The 20,082-nt window shown below is 39.5% G+C and overlaps 1 protein-coding gene across 3 annotated transcripts in view; it reads left to right on the top strand.

Moving 5' to 3' along the window:
* LOC112161767 (spectrin beta chain, non-erythrocytic 1) overlaps positions 1–19,227 on the top strand; it is a 114,217-nt gene extending 94,990 nt beyond the window's left edge. For 2 of the 3 annotated variants that reach the window (XM_024297209.2, XM_036215485.1), the window contains 14 exons: positions 435–565; positions 1,280–1,484; positions 1,764–2,138; positions 2,228–2,314; positions 5,375–5,532; positions 5,680–5,818; positions 5,938–6,022; positions 6,093–6,289; positions 6,363–6,454; positions 8,222–8,273; positions 13,129–13,331; positions 15,169–15,342; positions 15,435–15,477; positions 16,586–19,227. In XM_024297209.2, the coding sequence (XP_024152977.1) occupies positions 435–565; positions 1,280–1,484; positions 1,764–2,138; positions 2,228–2,314; positions 5,375–5,532; positions 5,680–5,818; positions 5,938–6,022; positions 6,093–6,289; positions 6,363–6,454; positions 8,222–8,273; positions 13,129–13,331; positions 15,169–15,342; positions 15,435–15,477; positions 16,586–16,795 (2,151 nt within the window). In that variant the 3' untranslated portion in view covers positions 16,796–19,227. The remainder of the gene's footprint in view (positions 1–434; positions 566–1,279; positions 1,485–1,763; positions 2,139–2,227; positions 2,315–5,374; positions 5,533–5,679; positions 5,819–5,937; positions 6,023–6,092; positions 6,290–6,362; positions 6,455–8,221; positions 8,274–13,128; positions 13,332–15,168; positions 15,343–15,434; positions 15,478–16,585) is intronic. The other variant, XM_024297210.2, reaches the window with a different exon arrangement.
* The last annotated feature ends 855 nt before the right edge of the window (positions 19,228–20,082 follow it).

Here is a 20,082-nt window from a genome sequence, read left to right as displayed (position 1 = left end):
TCTATAAACATTCGAAATGTATAATTTTATTATAAAATATTTATTTTAGAAATGTAAATTTGTCTACAAAGTAACTTAGATATGGTATTTTACTTCAAGTAAAGCCAAAATCATTTTAAACATTACCCTTAAGAGGCAATTGTTAAAAATCTGAAATTGTGGCTGAGATCTATTTGTAAAGATCATAATAATATATCAAAAAAGTTAGTTACTTTAACATTTTTATTTTGTCACAGTTCTAGCAGTCAGAGGTCAAATTGATGATTTTTCTTTTTTTTTTATGTGTCGCCTCATCATAACAGGAGTTTGTCACCTTTTGTATTTTTTTCAGTTCCACGTTTCGTCATCGTTCTGTTCTGACTCATCACTTCTGTTTGTTTCCTCTTTGAGTGAAAGCGTTGGGCATAACTGACCTTCTGTGTTTCTCCTCTCAGGACGAGCAGAGCGCCGTCGCCATGCTGAAGAAACACCAGATCCTGGAGCAGGCCGTGGAGGACTACGCCGACACCGTCCACCAGCTGTCCAGCACCAGCCGGGGGCTGGTTGCTGCCGGACACCCCGACAGGTGAGGAGGAGGAACCAGAAACAGATCTTTTAATTCCTTTTTAAATCATTTATTCCATAAATTACAGTTTTTTTGTTGATTGTGCCGAGACTAAGATAATTTATGATCTTAAATTAAAAACACTTTTAAGGAGGTATTCAAGATTCAAAACAGCTTTCCTTTTATTAATTAAATATTTTATAATATTATTTGTTATAAAAACAAAATGACTTGTTAGCATGAGAATTTGTATTTTTTTTTTTTTTTTAAAGAATTGCTGAAATTTGACCAAAATATAAGTGTTATTGATGAGAAAGAATGATTAAAATAACTCAATTTACTGTCGATTGTTGTTTTGATATTATGGGATTCCACAAGGCTCTATGCTGGGACCAAATTCATTTTGAAACTATATCTATGACACTTTGTTCTTGAACTCTTGATTTTAATTTGGAGTTCAGGTCAAGCAAACTTTTCGATTTTTTGCACCAAATCTAAAGATTCCATTTCATATTTTTGGAAATCTTTAGCCACTTTTGAACCAAATTTCTTTGGATTTCTCCCGTAAAACAGTTTGTGGTGAAACATCCAACCGAGCATTCCAAAGTCATCGGGATAATTACCAAAGTGTTGCAGTTTAGTCAGTCTTTCCTTTGTGTTCCTAAACCATGTTTGAATGACGTTGGGCTCATTTTGGATGAGATTGTGAAAGGCTGCTGTTGGCTCCTCCCACAGCGAGCGCATCGGGATGCGGCAGTCTCAAGTGGACAAACTCTACGCCGGACTGAAGGACTTAGCCGAGGAACGCCGAGGGAAGCTGGATGAGCGTTTCCGACTTTTCCAGCTCAACCGGGAGGTGGACGACCTGGAGCAGTGGATCGCAGAAAGAGAGGTGGTGGCCGGATCTCACGAGCTCGGACAGGACTACGAGCACGTCACGGTCAGTCAGAGCGCCCAAATGTTGCTGACAAAACTGAATAATGTGGATAGAGAAAATTTAAAATCTAGAAGATTATCTAGACCAGGGGTCATCAATATTTTTGTAAAAGGTGAGTGAAGACTTTCTGGCTCCTACTGGGTTTTGGTTTGCGAGAAATCGACCCGAATGGCTCTAAGTGTTGAAGGTTGCAAACACCTGATCTAGAAGAATTTAGGACATCAAGGATGAAGCCTTCACTTCCAGTGATTCTTCTTAATCTATTCTTGTTTTTGTCTCCAGATGCTGCAGGAGCGTTTCAGAGAATTCGCCCGGGACACCGGGACCATCGGACAGGAGCGCGTGGACGGCGTCAACAGGCTGGCCGACGAGCTCATCAACAGCGGCCACGGCGACGCTGCCACCATCGCCGAGTGGAAGGACGGCCTGAACGAGGCCTGGGCCGACCTGCTGGAGCTCATCGACACCCGCACGCAGATCCTGGCCGCCTCCTATGAACTGCACAAGTTCTACCACGACGCCAAGGAGGTCCTCAACCGGATCCTGGACAAGCACAAGAAGCTTCCGGAGGAACTGGGCCGGGACCAGAACACAGTGGAGGCCCTGCAGAGAATGCACACCGCCTTTGAACATGACATCCAGGCTCTGGGAACACAGGTACACCCAACAATCTGCGTGACAGCATTATAGATGTGTTTTTTATTTCGTTTTTCTATTTTTTAAGACCAACTCTACCTCCCTCACAGGTCCGGCAGCTGCAGGAGGACGCCGTCCGTCTACAGTCGGCTTACGCCGGAGACAAAGCTGACGACATCCAAAAGAGAGAAGGAGAGGTGAGCCTCGGAGTTGCTCCGCCCTCCCGACGTGCTCTCAGCTCTCATCGGTCTCTATCCCCACACCAGCGCTAGATTCAGACCTCTTCCACCTCAAACATCCGTCACGCAGCTCTGGAAACGCTGCGACAGGCCTCCTGCATGCTGCACCGCCGCCGCCCTCACACCGTCTCAGAGAGCCGATCTTTCAGGAGCCGAACAGAACCAACAGCTGCACAAACACCACCCACTAATGATCCGAACATCCCAATCCGACACAGGTTCTTAACTCCCACGGGGCATGGTCAAAATCCTGCAAAAAACACCAGATGAAGCCTGTGAGGATCTTTATTTTTCTGACTTGAGAAGTGGTAGTTGAGCTGATGAGTTTGAGCGGTGATGTGATCTGATGGCGACGTCCACCGGAATGTTCAAAATCGGACAGACGGGAAGGGCGGCGTTTCACACAGATGTCAAGAGAGACTTCCGCTGGTAATTGGACTGTCCTGGTAAAACTTTCCAATAAAATAAACACACAAGACGCAATAAAGGCACATTTAGTAAAGTAAATTAAATAGTTTTGCAAAAAAAAACACAAAATCTTTAGCATACTGAAAATTTTCAAACGTTTGCTCGATCAACGTAATTCCAGTGGATTTTGAAGGAGAATCGCGCCGCTTTTCTCCTTCAAAATCCACTGGAATTACGTTGATCGTGTCAACAGTTAAAAATTTACAGTATATCAAAAAACACTTGAGCTCGGGTCATAAAGGGTTAAATGCTAAAGGGTACAGGTGGATCATATGTTGAAGGAGCAGCCCTGATGGAGAAGACTTTGAAAGAAATCACATCCACCTCTAAGCTTCAGAAATCCGGAATGCCCCGGAGGTCTGGGTCATCTGGATTACTAAATTTGGCTATAAGGCGCCTGAAAGTTGGCAAAATTTAAACTGGAAAAAAAAATAAAAAACCATAAGGAAAGTCATAACTAACAGTTTAAAAAACAGTTTGAAGAAAAGCATAGATACATTTAGTTTTGGTGTTCCACAGGGTACAATACCGGAGCCAGTTCTGTTCTACTGTCTGTTATCCTGATTTAGCGGAAAAATACTCTCAAAACATACAGTTGAAAACCTAATAACCACATTCAGACTTTTTTGTCAAAGTTGTTGCACATTTTTGAATCCTCAGAACAAAAACGACCCACAAAACTGTCAACGTAAGGCTAAAGAAACCTTACTTAGTTTTGCCCAAACGTGAAGTTTATCACATTTAAGCAAATACGGTGTCTCGTTGTTTTGACCATTCCCTGTGTGTCCGTCTCCTTTCGTTTCCTCCCTGTCCCCCAGAAGAGAAAGGGAGAGGTGAGACTCCGTTACCTTGAAACATCGGCTTTGCATCGCTCTTCATTTTGGCCGAAGTTGAGCTTTTGTTGAACTAAAATGTCGATGGACTTTGGAGGCATTTTAGTCCGTTTTGTGCAGCTATGGCTCAGGCTGTTGATCTTTTTCAGATCACAGTGGAAAGATTTTAGCACCAACCGGGTCGGTCTGTCTGACTGACACCTGTGTTGATGCTTAAGCTCCACCTGCCGGCGCGTCTTAGTATGTTGAAACAAACGCTCTCTGTGTGCAAACATGCCGAAAGATTAAAGTGCATTTAGATGAACGTTAATGTTCGCTGTTGCTGCTTTCAGGCTTGATCTGCTGGATTCTAAAGCTGAATTGAACCGTTGCCATAGCAATGTCATAGATTACCTTCTTTTCTGTAGTGAAGGCGGGCATTGTGGGTAAAAGAACCATAAATATGTTAAAATTACGCTATTAAAGACACATAAACCCCTTTAGATGATTGCAAAGTCAAATACTTTTTGATCACTGGTTAATATCATTGTTTTTAGAGATTTTAGAGCTTTTTTGAACAGGCGTGATTAAAAAAAATAAATTAACTTCAGGAGATTAATTTAAAGACTAAATCTAAACTATTGACAGGAAAATAAAAGCTATCTACAATAAATGGTATAAATTAAAGGGGCTAATAATGACACATAAGATTACAAAACATTTAAAAAGTGAAAATTGTGAATACCTACTAGTGTTGAAATAGCTAAAATTGACTATCAAACATTATAGCTTTATTTTAAGTGTTCTTCCTTTTTTAGTTTGTGAAGTTTTTAAAATCTTAAGCGTTTTTAAACTAAGATTATGTTTAAGAAGATGAAACTTTTCTCATTTTAAGTTTTTCTTTCAGATTTCACAATGTTTGAGTATTGATTTACAAAAATACACCTGAACATTCTCCTTCACCTTATTCCCCTTTAAAGGGAATGTGTCAATGAAATCATTCTCTCTTGTTATTTCTAAAACACAACCATAATCAACCACCCTTTTATTCATCAATTTTTAAAATAAAAGGACTAAATTCAAATTGAACTTTATTTATACATCACTTTTCCTACTGCAGAACACCTCAAAGGGCTTCATGATATAAATAATGGTGAAATAATTATCATATTAACAACCACACACACACTGTACAAAAGCAAACAGGAAAAAAACAATCCATAAAATCTATTAAATGTCAGGAACATTTTTCAGAATTTAAAGTTGCTAACTTCGAACCGGTAAGTTTTGGTAAAGAAGCAAATTTGTTCAACAATGCAAAAAAAACAAAACAAAAACCAACATCTGCTTGGGAAAAACCAACTTCCTCTGATTCCTGTGGTTTCAAATAAAACTAAAAAAAATATTTAAAAAAATAAAATAACACTATAAATGATCAAAGGCAACATTTTTGAAGGTGGAAACTCAGCTGACTGGTGAGTGAATGAGATGGTCATTAAAGATGACATCAGAGTTGTTCTCAGTTTACTTCATGATCAGACAGTAAACCTGCTCCCTCTCGCCTGCAGTTTTTGGTTCTTTTGCGACCTGCACGACCTGTTGTTTCATTTGCTTCGCTGCAGTTTTTGTTTTTAAGGTGTTGTTGTTCAGCAGACCGTCCCCCCGCTCATAGATGAATCGTGTTGATTCCCCGGCAGCTCTCTTGAACCCTGCTCTGTGCGCTGTCGTCTCCCTTCAGGTCCTGGAGGCCTGGAAGAGCCTGCTGGCAGCGGTGGAAGGCCGGCGAGCCAAGCTGGTCGACACCGGAGACAAGTTCCGCTTCTTCAGCATGGTGCGTGACCTGATGCTGTGGATGGAGGACGTCATCCGCCTGATCGAAGCCCAGGAGAAGCCCAGGTACCAGGCTGCTTGTTCCATGTTCTCATGTGGGAAAAACAATCATTTTGAAACACTTATTCGGGTCTCTGACGGTTATATCATTCCAGTTGTCTTCGTAGAAGTGGTCACGTTGTCAGATTTGACTTTCTGCTTCTGCCTGTTCAGGGACGTGTCGTCAGTGGAGCTGCTGATGAACAACCACCAAGGCATCAAGGCGGAGATCGACGCCCGAAACGACAGCTTCACCACCTGTATTGAGCTGGGGAAGGCCCTGCTGGCGAGGAAGCACTACGCTTCAGAGGAGGTGGAGACATCTCTGCAGTTACAGAGCAGAACTTCAGAATATCTGCACATATGATCCACATGTAGCTGATGTGTTTGTTTGAATCCACAAACAGCTGAAGAATCTGTTTGATTTTGCAGATTAAAGAGAAGTTGCTGCAGTTGACGGATAAGAGGAAAGAGATGATTGACAAGTGGGAGGATAGATGGGAGTGGCTCAGACTAGGTAAGGACATTCGGTCGGATCAGGAAGGAGTTCTGCTTCAGCCTGACTTGACGTGGAAATGTGTGTCCAGTTCTGGAGGTGCACCAGTTCTCCAGGGACGCGGGGGTGGCGGAGGCGTGGCTGCTGGGACAGGAGCCTTACCTGTCCAGCAGGGAGATCGGGCAGAGCGTGGACGAGGTGGAGAAGCTCATCAAACGCCACGAGGCCTTCGAGAAGTCAGCCGCCACCTGGGAGGAGCGCTTCTCCGCGCTGGAGAGGCTGACCACGGTGCGTCACGTGGGGGCTGAGCGGGGCTCCGGGTGTCAGGGAGCCGGGGGCTGACTCTGCTGTGTGTGCACAGATGGAGTTACTGGAAGTGAGGAGAAGGCAAGAGGAAGAAGAGAGGAGGAAGCAGCCGGAGGCTCAGTCTGCAGACGGTGTAGCACAGAACAGGTGAGTCCCAAACAGGAGGAGGTCATCACTTAGTCAAATCTTTCATTTTTGAAAAGCATAAATTTAGTTGATATTTGAAATAAAATAATAAATAAAGTTGTAATTGTGGTTTGTGAACTCGTATAGCTGCCCACACTAAAAGATGAGCCTGTTTTTGAGGCTGTGATTAAATGTTGTTTAATTTATATGTTATAATGTTGTATTTTCTCTATTTGTAAAGCAAGTGTTTGAATAAAATGGGGAAAAATGTTATTAAACAGCCACCAATCGTACAAGATCTCCTACTTAAAAAGATGTCATTTTAATCATCGGTTGACCTCAACTAAGAGAGACAAAATGAGAAAAACAATCCAGAAAATCACATGGTCTGATTTTTAAATAATTTATTTGTAAATTATGGTGGAAAATAAGTTTTTGGTCTCCTACAAACAAGCAAGATTTCTGGCTCTCATAGACAGCTCGTTACTTGGATTAATAAAACCTGTTTGAACTCGTTATCTATATGAAGGACACCTGTCCACAACCTCAAACTGTCACATTCAACTATGGAGCACTAACACAACCGATCGGCTGCTCTCCGTGATCAAACTCTTTTCCTTGAGTAGTAAAGCCAGATTCACATATTTCGAGTGTGAGCACATGCATGCACGTGTTACGTTGTGAGCTTCGGACCGCAGTCTTCAGGACGGTATGAGCCGGTGGAGGCGGCTTTTGAATGCGGAAATGCTGCTCCGCGCACCGAACAGTTCTGAAAAACCATGTAAAAATCAAATAAATTCATATTTCCAACCACATCCGAACAAATAAAGGCTGATCATTTTACCACATATCTACGTACAGGCAATATGCACATTGCTGCACGGATTTAGAAATTTACGTACAAACAGGCTCTTAAAAACATTATTAATAATGAGGAAAAGCACGTTCAGGGTATCATCTCGCTCTATAAATGATCTTTGTTTGTTTACAACAGAACTCATTATTTCTTCTTCTACGACTATTTCCTGTATTTTAATCAGTAATGCACATCTCAAAATGATTTATTCTGATCAACTGTGTGGCGCATGCAAACGTTTGTTACAATCGATGAAGTTTTTCAGGGTCCATGTGCACAGTTCTATTCTAATTCTATTCTATTCTAATCTGATCTTTGATCTGATCAGGGACATTTTCTACATGTAAACGCAGCTATTGCTCTAGAGGAGATCTGCATGGAGGAATGGACCAAGATACCAGTAACAGTTTGTCAAAACCTTGTGAAGACTTTCAGAAAACATTTGTCTGCTGTCATTACCAACAAAGTATTGAGTTTAACTTTTGTTATAGACCAAATACTTATTTTCCACCAGGATTTACAAAAAAAAAATATTTAAAAATCAGACATGTGATTTTCTGGATTCTTTTTTCTGCTTTTGTCTCTCATAGTTGAGGTATACAATAATGAAAATTACAGTCTTTGAGTGGGAGAACTTGCACAATTGGTGGCTTATTATAAAAGTTTTTGCACCTCTGTATGTATTTTGCATTTTATTGTATACGTATTTATGCTTTTATACATCAAACTAGCTTTTGGCTAATTCTGGCTTTTTAAAACATTTTAGATAAACTAATATTCTTAAATAAACTATTATTATTGAGTTTAGATGTAAATATGCGGTTTCAGTCTCAATAGTTGGAAATGTTCAAAGCAGCAGAGGAATGCGAGTGTTTTTAGCGCTCATGCAGAGACTCCAGTGTCCTGGACTGTAACCGTGTGTTTGTCTGCAGGGACGAGCTGCTGTCTCAGAACGGGCTGCCAACCGAGCAGGAGTCTCCCAGGGTTAGTTATCGCTCACCTGCCTACCAGATGTACAGCAGCACCCTGCAGAGCCGCAGGGCTGCGCCCCCACAGACACTGACACACAGCGACACGCACCACGCATGAACTCCCAACTCACAACCAAAGTAACAGCAGCCCTCTAACCTGTGTTCCTCCACACTCCCATAACATTCCTGTCATCTTAGCTCCAGTCACTTTAGTTATTGGAATTTTTTAAATAGAAATGGATGCAGTGATGCAGTGTCCACATCAACAACCGTAGATAAACTAAAGGTGCTCACATTGTCATCATTTCATTTTTGGGTTATTTTAATGTCTGAAATCATGGATAAAGATCGTTCCTTAAATGATCTCTTTGCATTTCTGCATTCAAGCAGTTTGGTAATAAGAAAGGGAGAGGTTTTTCCTGATGTGATTGCATTTACAACACTAAACCATTCCCTCATTTTCAGACTTTTTCAACTGATCTTTTAAAAACGTAACACTCCTGTTTAACTTTGTAAAGAAATTCATATTTTCTGAATGTAAAAAGTGGAAAAATTGTCAAAGTTTAGGTGGAATTTAAAATGAATTTTGAAGTTTGTTTTTAAAGAAACTCCTGATGAGCGTCATGAAGAGAGAGTTCCTTTGTTTCTTGTTTTCCTGCTAACATTCCTTTTTGTGCCTTCAAAACACGTAAAAGGTGCTATGAAACATTGACCTGTCAATCCCCAATGTTTGCTCTGTGAGACGTTTCAGACGGAGGTGTGAGTCTGTGGTGTGAATGTTGAGTGGGACAACTCCCCAAGCCGAGCTGAGCTTTCACATCCTCCCTTCCTCCTGTCTTCCTTCTCTCCTTCTCAGCTCCACACTCCTGTCGTCCTCTCCCCTCAGCTCTTAATGTTTCTGCTGGTTTACGTCATCATTTACAAACTCGCCCTGTGGAACTCCTGAAAACCGCTGAAAATCCCCATCTGTTCAGGAGCCTTTTGATTTTATTCTTTAGTATAAATCAAGGCGTCATCTGCATATTGAGACAATAAATTCAGAGTTTATAATCATTAGCTAAATAATTAGATTCTTACTGTTTTATCTTAAAATAAAACACATTGTGTGTAAGTTTCTTTGAATGTTTACATTATTTTTAGTAATAAAATCACAAAAGGGCTTATTTAACTTCAAACTATGGTATATTTTGTTCTAGACTTCTGAAACCTAAAAATGATTTCTTATCATGAACATTTAAGGACATCAACAAATCCATGTAGCGTTTGTGAGAAAATTAGGGAGAACTATAGTAGCTGCTTTAACCCCTTAACACCCGAGTGATGCTTGAACACAAACTCTTTAGCATACTATAGCTTTTCAACCGTTAACACGATCGACATCATTCCAGTAGACTTTGAAGGAGAAAAGCGAAGTCGCTTTTCTCCTTCAAAGTCTACTGGAATGATGTCGATCGTGTTAACGGTTGAAAAGTTACAGTAAGTAAAAGAACATAAACACTGAAGCTCTGGTGCTAAAGGGTTAAAAAAAAAAAATTCAATATTATCTTGATTTTTTTTTTGTGGAAATTTGGCAAACTATCATAAAGCTACAAGTATTAGAGGCAGTCCCAAGTGTGTCTGCACCCGACAATCATCATGCTAACTGACTCCATGTCACAATTCCTTCCCTACTCACTATATAGCATTTTTGCCATTTTGTAATCCTGTCCAGATCTATAATTCCAAAATTGAGCACAGTAGAAATTTCCCAGAAGTCTTTGCGAAAAACTATCACTCACTATATTAGCGAATATAGGCCACAATGCATTCCAGTCGAACAATCTTTGAGAAAAAAATGAGTTTAAATGTAATTTTTTAATAAACCATCCACGTTTTCATCATCATAACACCGTGGAGTCACAAATAGAAATAGAAAATATAAATGTTTGTATTGATTCGATTTTCACTTTGTGAAAATTGTGCGTCTAAATTGTCTTTAAAATCCAGGGTACTATATCTTTTTTAATAGTTAGGGATTAGGGGAGAAATTCGAACATGTGTCCAATATAGACATTTTGTAGCTAACGTGCTCACAACATTTTAAAACATTCCTAAATATTTTCACAAACGGTCCAAATGTCACCAAAAGAGGAAGTTTATACCCATGATTGTTTTTTGACATTTTCGGCTTTCGTCGTCTATTTGTGACTTTGACGATCAGCTGTTGAAGTTAATGTAGCAACTAGAGGCTAGCAGCAATGAATCAAACTTACAGCGCCCTCTTCTGGCTGTGCACTACATCATTCCAGTCACTCAACCCTCTAATGTACAACCATTCGAATGCCATTCCACGTCTTGACTGGCTGCTTTCAGAGTGAAAGAGCGAGTGTTTGTCTCACCTCTTCACATTTCCAGGTACATTTTGGTGTTTCTGTTTTATGTCATCATCAGTTTCTGTGCCTTTTATTGTTTACTGTTGTTTCTTTATTTGTCCTCATTTGTGTTTATCCTCCTTCCTCTGGTTTTTCTGACTAACAATGTTCCCAATAAACCCGGTTGGAGCCTGCCGGCACACCCTGACCTTTCCTGGTTTGTCTGTGTGTTTCATCCATGTTCAGTTTGATCCTTTTCACCTCACAGTTTCATGTTATCATGTATTTTTATAACTGATGCATTCCATCAACCCATCACTGTCCTCTGGGGCTTTTATTTTGTTTTGCCTCGAGTCAAAACCAACTTTTTTTTTCTGATTTTACAGCACTTTCCTCGCCTTCAGTGCTTTAGTTTTCATTTAGAAAGACATTTATCCTTATCTAAAAGAGCAAGCAGATGCTCATCTGTTTAAAAGACTGTTTACATTCGGGACAATTATTTTAATGATGATTAAAATGAAACGGAACAAAGTCATTATGAAAGATGCATTATGAAATCTCCGTAAAAGTTGTTCAGTCACGATTCTCTAGTTCACGCGACTTTACTTGTTACCTAGGAGGCAAAACTTAGACAGGATCTTTTCATAGACGATATGCCCAAAAAAAAAAAACATTTTTTTCTTTTATTTAAATGTATTTATTTCCAAAGAAAGCTGTCCTTCATTTTAGGTTAGAAATCTAATCCTTGTATGTAAACAGTGTAGTGAGCTTTACTATTCTGCGCTATATTTTTACAGATGACCTGATCTAATCTTTGATCTGTTACCATGACAACAGGAGGATGACTGTCATGAGTTTTGTGGAAACAAAAACACAGGAACATTTGCTTTAGGAGGTTTTTGCATCAAAGATGGTGGTTGTCATAACTGTGTTCTTCTTAACTATAAATACAGCTAAAATATAAAGTTTATGAGAATTCATTAAAGGTTCGTCACAAATGTATTAAAATAATTTAACAAGAGCTGTAGAGTAAGAAGACAAAAGCTTCTCTCATCCTTTTTACTTTAAAGACAGTTCTTTACAAGGAATAGATTAGCTTTTATCTTGTCATTAGTTTCTGTGATTCTCCAGTTGAATCCAAATCCTGATGTATATTACTGCAGCAAAAGTTTCCAGAACCTTAACAAGTAACTAAAAACTCTAACGTTAGGGGTGTAAGAAAATATTGATTCAGTGATACTTTATTTGGTAATACTCGTATCGATTTAAAATAGTGCCTAGGCGATATTTAATCTTTATTTAAAATCAAACATGTAGTCAGTCTTACTTTGTGTTCCACTTAAATATTTCCTAAATTACCAAAAGCAACTTGTTTATGAGATACAGCTGTGGTGCTTCATGTTCTGATAATTAAATAACTTGTATTTTACTATTTTACTTTTATGAAAATGCATTAAAATTCGGTATTAATATTCATTCTAATGTCGTAATTAAAAAATATATACAGTGCCATGTATCATGACACATATTGTATGCTTAAACTCTTCCCAATACACACCCCTTCTTCAAAGATCTATCCATTTATCCATCCATCCATCCATGGTCGGGTGGGATTCGACTTGGACATATTCCCTCTCTAACTGGTCACTCAAAGAACAATTGATCCCTGAAACTCAGGATTCATACCTTGACGGACGGTTGTAGCACCGCTGGTGTAGTGTCCTCCCAGGATGGCTCCGGCTCTCGCAGGCCTTCAGTCAGAGCTCCTACGATTGATCCGCTCTCAGACTTGTTCTCAAACACAGCGCCCTCCATTGGTCTGGGCCTGGAAGAGCGCTGTAACAGGGTAATATGCATCCGCTTGGTGGTGTGGAACAATTACAGTCTCTTGTTGTTGACTTAAAGCCAATTGCACCTTCTTCTCAACAGTAATGAAACTGGAGAATGGCTTCCAAGCAATTTTTGTGGATAATTGTTTGAGATTGTGTCGTGTTCTCTGCTCCATCTTCTTTCTGCTCGCCTGAACTTCTCCTCACTCCGCACTCCTCAGGCTGTGTGCTGTGGACTAGCCTTGTGATAATGCATGTCATAAACGGGTAATCGGTGCTGTAATCGGACAAAAACGATCCAATCTGAACAGAAATGGGTCCGAGTCCACTCAGTAATCAAATCGGAAAATTAAAAAAAATAAATAAATTGCACTCTTTAAAAGGAATCAATTGAAAATTTCAATCACCTCTGCTAGTTTTCATTAAGATAAATCCCATTTTAACTTGAAATTGTCATGCAGGGAGAAGTTGTGGTTCATTCATATGTTTTTTAAATCTCAGATGATGCTTCCCATGTTAAATTAGGTCAAGTAACTGTTGTTTGGACTTTTTTTAAAGCTCATACTGGAATTTCTTTCTGCTCTGCATGCTGCAATAACTGATCTACAGCTTTGGTGCATCTGACAGAAATCTCCCCCGCAAATATTTGTCCCGTGTTCTCACGCTGCTCTCTGTGCTCTGACTCAAGGACAACGGCGAAGGTGGTGAGGTGGTAAACGGCGTGTCAGAGCCCAGTCCATCGGGGTCTCCGGGGGCGTCTCGCAAGGCCAAGAGCAGCCAGGCGGCCACTCTGCCGGCCAAAAGCCAGCAGGACGGCCCTACGTCCCAGCAGGAGGGCTTCCTGCACCGCAAACACGAGTGGGAGGGTCACAACAAGAAAGCCTCCAGCAGGTACGAACATCACAGAGCATCCCCTCCAGCTTGAGATCACATTCAGTCCAACTCTAGTGCAGTGTGTTCCAACCTTTTTTGAGCCAAGGTACACTTTTCCTTGACAAAAGAAATCCTGCTGTACACCGGCCACAAAAAATGTTAAAAAAGAGAAACTCCTTAGTCTGGATTGATGTACAATCCCTCGTGTGTTTTTGTAATAATTAAGGCAGACAAAGCTGGAAGTTGCAGCTGTTTTTCCTAAATGTTGTAATAAAAATTGTGACAGTTTTCAATAATAATTTTTAAACTAAATTACTTGAAAATTTGCCCAGGTTGTTGTTTTTGCATCCAGATCAGTGCAATTATGTTTTAACCTCACAAAATAGTAAAAATAACAAATAGTATAAAAATATAAACAATAATATTCTTTCTAAACAGCCATTTTTTTTAATATTCTTTTAAGTGTTTGTGTAAGACAACTGTAATTTTTGAACAATTATGAGATCAATATTTGTTTTCTTTTTTACACAAATTTTACACAAAAAGACTAACATTAAATTCATGCTTATGTTTAATTGTAACTACATGAAAACTAAACATGTAGCAGTTTTTTTTTGTTTGTTTTTCTTTTATCCTAATCAAAAATGCTATTTTAATAAAATAAGTTTTCATTTATATTTAAACTTAACTTCAAATTTTTCAAATATGAAAAACTGAATTAGTCCTTCAACCCAGACATAATTAGAAACCAGCGGTTCTTTTTATAAAGATGACTTCGACCAAACACTGGGATGGTAATAATAAACACAAACATTGAAGGAAAACTAAACTGTTTTCTCTGATTTCATCAAGAAGATTTGAAAACTGAGAACAGACTGTTTGATGTGTGTGTTCGTTGCATTGCAAGCTGTCACTGTAGAGCAGAGGCACTGTCACTTTAACCCAATGCATTATGGGAGATGTAGTACAAAACTGACGCGGATACAGACTCACGTCTCTGAGCTTCATTATTTTGTTCACCTTTTAAACGGTCTGACACTGGATCCCGCGGGAAGCTACACCGCTATTTTTGTTAGAACTGGGAGAAGTGAGGACGTTGATCACTTCTGATTGGTCAGTTGGATGACAGGTGATCAAGCCTCCAAGAATGATTCATTCTTAGTAATTTACATAATCAAATAAACCCCAAAAAAGTATTTTATTCCAAACTGCTCATCAGGGCTCGTTTGGATAAACAGAGCTGATATCCTTGTGATGATAAAGGTTTTTAGATCACTGAAAATAGGTAATTTCCAACGCCCCCCCTAACTATCTTACAAGTTTTTAATCTTAAAAGAAAAGTATTTTTTAAGATGCACCCTGGTTGAGAGACATCGCTCTAGTTAATCTGTTGCTGTTTTTGTGTTAAAGCTGATGTAAAACAAACAAGAGTATTTTTTCATCAGAATGTTGACTGTACTGAGTCTGCATGAGGTGACTGGAGGACAACAGTTTTTTAACATATTCAGGACCAATTAACCCTTTTATTGAAGCTGTGAACTCTCCTGAAACTGCTAAATTCACCTGTCTGTGGGAGGGGCTGAGTCACAGGCTGCAGCAAGAGTTTGTACCTCATATCAGAGATTTCCAATGGAGTTTTTCTAATTTATCATTTTATGAACTTATTAAATTACTGTTTTGTGTAATGCATATTGAAAAATTGTCTTTGATCAGGATGACTTCTTTCCTTGTGACTTTCTCTGATCTGAATCTTTCATCCGAATTCTTCTGTCAAATGATGTTTGTTGTTTATACCAATAAGACTGAAGGAAATGAGGTCAGACGGAGCTCTGATGCTCTCCTGCTCCGCCCACAGGTCGTGGAACAACGTGTACTGTGTGATCAACCAGCAGGAGATGGGTTTCTACAAGGACCAGAGGAGCGCCGGTCAGGGCATTCCGTATCACAGCGAGATTCCCGTCAGCCTGAAGGACGCCGTGTGCGAGGTGGCGCTGGACTACAAAAAGAAGAAGCACGTCTTTAAGCTGAAGTGAGTTTTTGTTTGTTTGACTGCATAAAGTTTCCAAAATGTCAGCGTCTGTCACCAGTAATAAAATAATCTCTGCGATTCTTTTGCAACAGAATTTCCGACGGGAACGAGTACCTGTTCCAGGCCAAAGATGACGTGAGTGACACTTATTATTTAAGCCTTTCTTTCATAATTTTGATGTATTTATTGATTTTTTTAAACATTTTAGCAAAACAAGATTATGTTAAGTTCCATTTTATTTTAATTGTATTAAAATTTGTTATTTTCAGGGATATAAATTATAAAAAAAATCAATCAATTACCTCAGATGTCTTTGTTTTATGTAGTTACAGTTGTATTTATTTATTTTAGTCAGAAAGTTTTTTCATTTCATAGAAGTAAAAGCAATTGTAAGTTGTTTTTTGTCAAACCCATGCAGTCAAACCATGCTTTCAAAAAGTTTTTGTAAAAACCTCTAAGGTGCAGTATCTAAGAATTGGTTAGTTACATAAAATGTTGTCATAATCAATATATATAACCGTTAGTTCAGTAATCCTAGTGTTGTATTATTTATGATCACAAACACAGTTTTCCCAAATCCTTTGGAAGGAGAAGGGGTATATCCATTTATAGACTAATAGATCCATGAACATCTTTGTTTTCCTCATCTGAGCTAGAATCCGGATCAGAACTGGATCGCTTCAATATTGCTCGCCATTTTTGTTGTACGTTAATATTAGGTTGATGATGTGAAGGGCTGTAAGCTAGAGGGAGTGTAAACGGATAGCTCAGTTATGGGTGACGGGAAGAGGAGGTAAATGTCTAATGAACTGCTGGTGCTCTACAGAAACTGTGTCCTAAAAAGCGACAGTTTATTTTATTACTATTATTATTTTAAGTTGAAACGCCGTCATCACTAGGAATGGTTTTATAATAGATCAAAAGATGACACTTATTTATTTCAGTTTTGCAGGTGAATAAAAAATTCACTTTTACTCACAGTGATAGAAATCACCAGAATGACTTGTGACTTAACTGGATGTCATCTTTGGTGAGGTGCTTCTCCAAACACTCCTTGTACTTTAGTCATTTTTGAAAGGCTTTTATTCTGAAAAGGCCTCATTTAGTGTTTTTCTAAAGCATAATTTCATGTTACCGTTAAAAGTTTATCCTTGAGCCTCAAACATGAGTGAACCCTGTAATCAGCCACATTTCTTTTTTAAAGATTCTCTTCTTCAGGAATGACTCTGAAGTTTCTTTCCAGGAGGAGATGAACTCGTGGATCTCGACCATCTCCAGCGCCATTTCAGGCGACAAGCCAGAGGTCACACCCAGCAGCCACAGCACGCCGGCCCCGGCCGCACGAGCGCAGACGATGCCGGCCGCCGTCGCCACGACGACAGCAGAGTCCAGCCCGGGCAAACGAGAGAAAGACAAGGAAAAGCGCTTCAGTCTGTTTAGCAAGAAAAAATAGACGTTGCTCCTTCGCTTCCTCCTTCTTTCCTCCTTTTCCTCCCTCCTTCCCTGCGGAGCTGTTTGGGGTGGACTGCCGGTCAAACCTTTCAGTCCTGATGCTGTCGTGTCAAACATGAGTAGAATAAGAGCTCAGAGATGCTGATGTAATCCAAACCATCATAAGATTATTAACTTGAAACCATTTTTATTTAAGTAACACCTAACAAACCGTTCCACGTCCCCCCAGATAGCTTCCCGTCTCCTCCTCCTTCCTCCTCCTCTTCCTCTCAAAGTGTGACTCCAGCATGCAAGCTCCGAGCCAAAACTCTCCACTCTGTGCCTATCAACCGTCCGGTCGGCTCAGAGCGCCAGAACAGCTACACCACGCCACCCGAGTCCTCCGCCGCGTTTCCGTGCGACACAGGAACTTTCCAGAAGTGACTGAGGAGCTCCGCTTCCGGCAGCTGCCGTCGTCCAGACACAAGCCAGAGTTTGCCGCCAAATAATACTCGAGAGGAGTTTGCAGTCTGTCCTGTCATGGCGTTTTCTTTGTGTTTTCTATCTCCCGCCGTCTCTCCGCTCTGCTCTCTCGTCTGTGGCTCGCGTCCTTTCCCTCGGCTCGTTCCTGTCCGGGTCTACCCTCCGCTTCTTCTTTTTTTTTTTTTTTTTTGCGAGGCCTTGTCTTTGCAAGATGACGTGTATCCCCCTGTTGTGGGAAAACCGAGGCCACGGCGGGGTAATCCTCTGAAATTACCACCTGACGCTACAAACTCCCGTCCTCCAAAATGTCAAGTGAGGAGGAGTTTTCTGCACTGAATAAATCTCCAGCCCCTCTGTTGGTTCATGTTGTGCAATAAACCAGCGAGAGGCCAACAATCACGCTCTGTCCCCCTCTGGTGCGGTCTAATTCCTGCAGAGAGAACAGAGACCTTTGCTGTAATTTGGAGCGTTACCCTGCGGTGCTTTGAACTGTATGTATAACTTGTGTATAACAATCTGTTCAAATTAAACCTGTGTTTAATTTCACTTATTACTAGTACTAATAAGAACAACCATGATAAGCTTTGTTGAGTAAAACTTTTCTTTGTGAAAACACTTGTACAACCTGAATGAAGGAGCCGTCGAGGAATAAATACCTGAGACCAGGAGGAATGTTTCATAACTCCCACTTTTTCAGCATCCCATCAGGTTTTTTTTCTACTTTTTTTGACATTCCTGAACCTTCACTCCTCCTCCTCTGGAATAAGTTTTGTTTCTCCCGTTCTGTGTCCCACGTTTTATTTAGGTGGACTAGTATGAAGGCATAGATGTTCTTTAAGAGTTGCGTTCTTGTCGTCAAGTGGAAAGTTGGTTTCAAAAAGCATTTACAGAAAGTGAAGCAGTGTTGCAGAGTAGTGGTCGCTTGCTTGTTGGCTTCAGCTCTCCGTTTTTAAGATGTTAAGACTTTTGCTGTCCTTTGGAGGGAAATCTGCTGAGCTGCAATCAGTAGGAGGATTTCAGATATGGAAGTTCCCTGATGACAAAATCAGCAAACTAAATTTCAACCCATTTATAGTTAGAAAATATGTTATTTTACTTATTTTTTCTCTACTACCGCTTTAGTTTCGCCACAATCTTCTCTCGGACGTCGTGGTTTCATCAAACTGGCAGCTTGAATTTGCATGGATTGATCACATTTTGACCCCCAGAGGGCGGAGTCAAACGTTTTACATTAAAGTGTGCGTGCCTCATGGAAGCTGGAGTGCCAAAAGTTTTGTCATCTTGGAACTTCTTTATCTGTCTATAAAACTCAACAGAAATGAGCAACAAAATGTGTTGTTTCTCCCACAGGTGTTGGTGGGCGGGGCTTCAGCTCTCACACCTCTATTGTAACTGACAGACTTTTCACTGGGTGACTGATCCTGTTCTGTTTCTTTTTTTTTAATTTTTTTCTTTGTGCTGCTGTCTCTGGCAATTAATTAAATATAGTGTGCATTCCTATGTCACTGTAACCATAGTAACAAGATATTTCTTCATACTGCACAATCAATAAGCCACGATGGGGTGGGTGGGGTTGGAGGGTGGGGCCTGTGGGGTTTGTAGGTGAGGTGGTTGGTGTGATTTGGACCGGGGGTGTCACTGCTAGATGGATCTGCACCCGTAGACTTTTCCCCATCTCTGTTACATATGTGCAAAAAGCCATTAAAGTGCTTTCAAAACAAAAGTACCCGATTCTGTGTTGTTTTTTTAAGATTTGGTGTCAAATAGACATCAATTCTTAGTAAAAAAGTATAGTTTAATTGTACCACAAGTACATTTTTTTTACTATCTATATATTGTAAACTTAACATTTTCCAAATTAGTGTGAAAAAGTATTCAGCTTGTGCACTTGCTACCAATGTACACAGTCTATATAGTATACTTGCTACACTTGTACTCAAATATAATTAATAAAAGTAACTTAAAGTGAAACCTCAGGCTGTCTTTTATTGTTTTGTTATTTTATTCTTTTGCAAAAGCTGACAAAAACGTAACACCAAGCCAAAAAAGAAAATGGTGAAAGTGAGTAAAATCTGCTTAAAATATACTTCTTTCAAAAATGTTGATGTTTTAATCTTTAATTCCATGTTAGCTAAATGATACTTTAAATGCCAACATTTCAATAAAAGCTCAGAGATGTAATTATTTTCAAAAATAATGGTATCAAATTACTGTTACAAAAGTTTACAAATTTCCTTAAAGTAAAAGAGGCACCCCCCCCCCCCCCCCAAAAAATAAATAAATAAAAGAGGTAACAGAAAATGATAAGACAACTAAAGAAAAAACTAAATAATCCTAAGCAAAGTTCATAACAAACAAAATACCATGTTTAATATTACAAAAACAACAAATAAAAATTTGGAAATATTAGATTTAACATTCTAAAACGACACAAAATTGCAAAATGTTGCTAAAAAAAGAGGAAGTTCAAAGTCTTAAATGGCAAATAAAAAAAATGTTAGTCATCATTGCTAAATAATAACCCTTTAAAAAAATAATTAAACACCTATGATGAAGAGACACTGACGAGCATGTTTTATCCTGTTCAAAAGCTTCAATGTTATTTTCTAAGTTGTTAAATGACACTTTGATAATAGATTTATTTTAATTAAAAAGGAAGTCTGATCTGTTTGCAAACATTCACTCACATCAATGATAAATGTGACTATATGACATTTTTCCTTTGTCAACCCTCAGATTTAAATTTAGAACCTAAAATCAAAGAATCCTGAAGTTTAAGCTCCAATGCAGGTCGTGGAGCAGAAGAAGAATTTGGGGCTTGTGGAG

This window comes from Oryzias melastigma, linkage group LG15 (assembly GCF_002922805.2).
Source record: "Oryzias melastigma strain HK-1 linkage group LG15, ASM292280v2, whole genome shotgun sequence".
NCBI classification, from domain to species: domain Eukaryota; kingdom Metazoa; phylum Chordata; class Actinopteri; order Beloniformes; family Adrianichthyidae; genus Oryzias; species Oryzias melastigma.
This window is presented reverse-complemented; position numbering and strand designations above follow the sequence as displayed.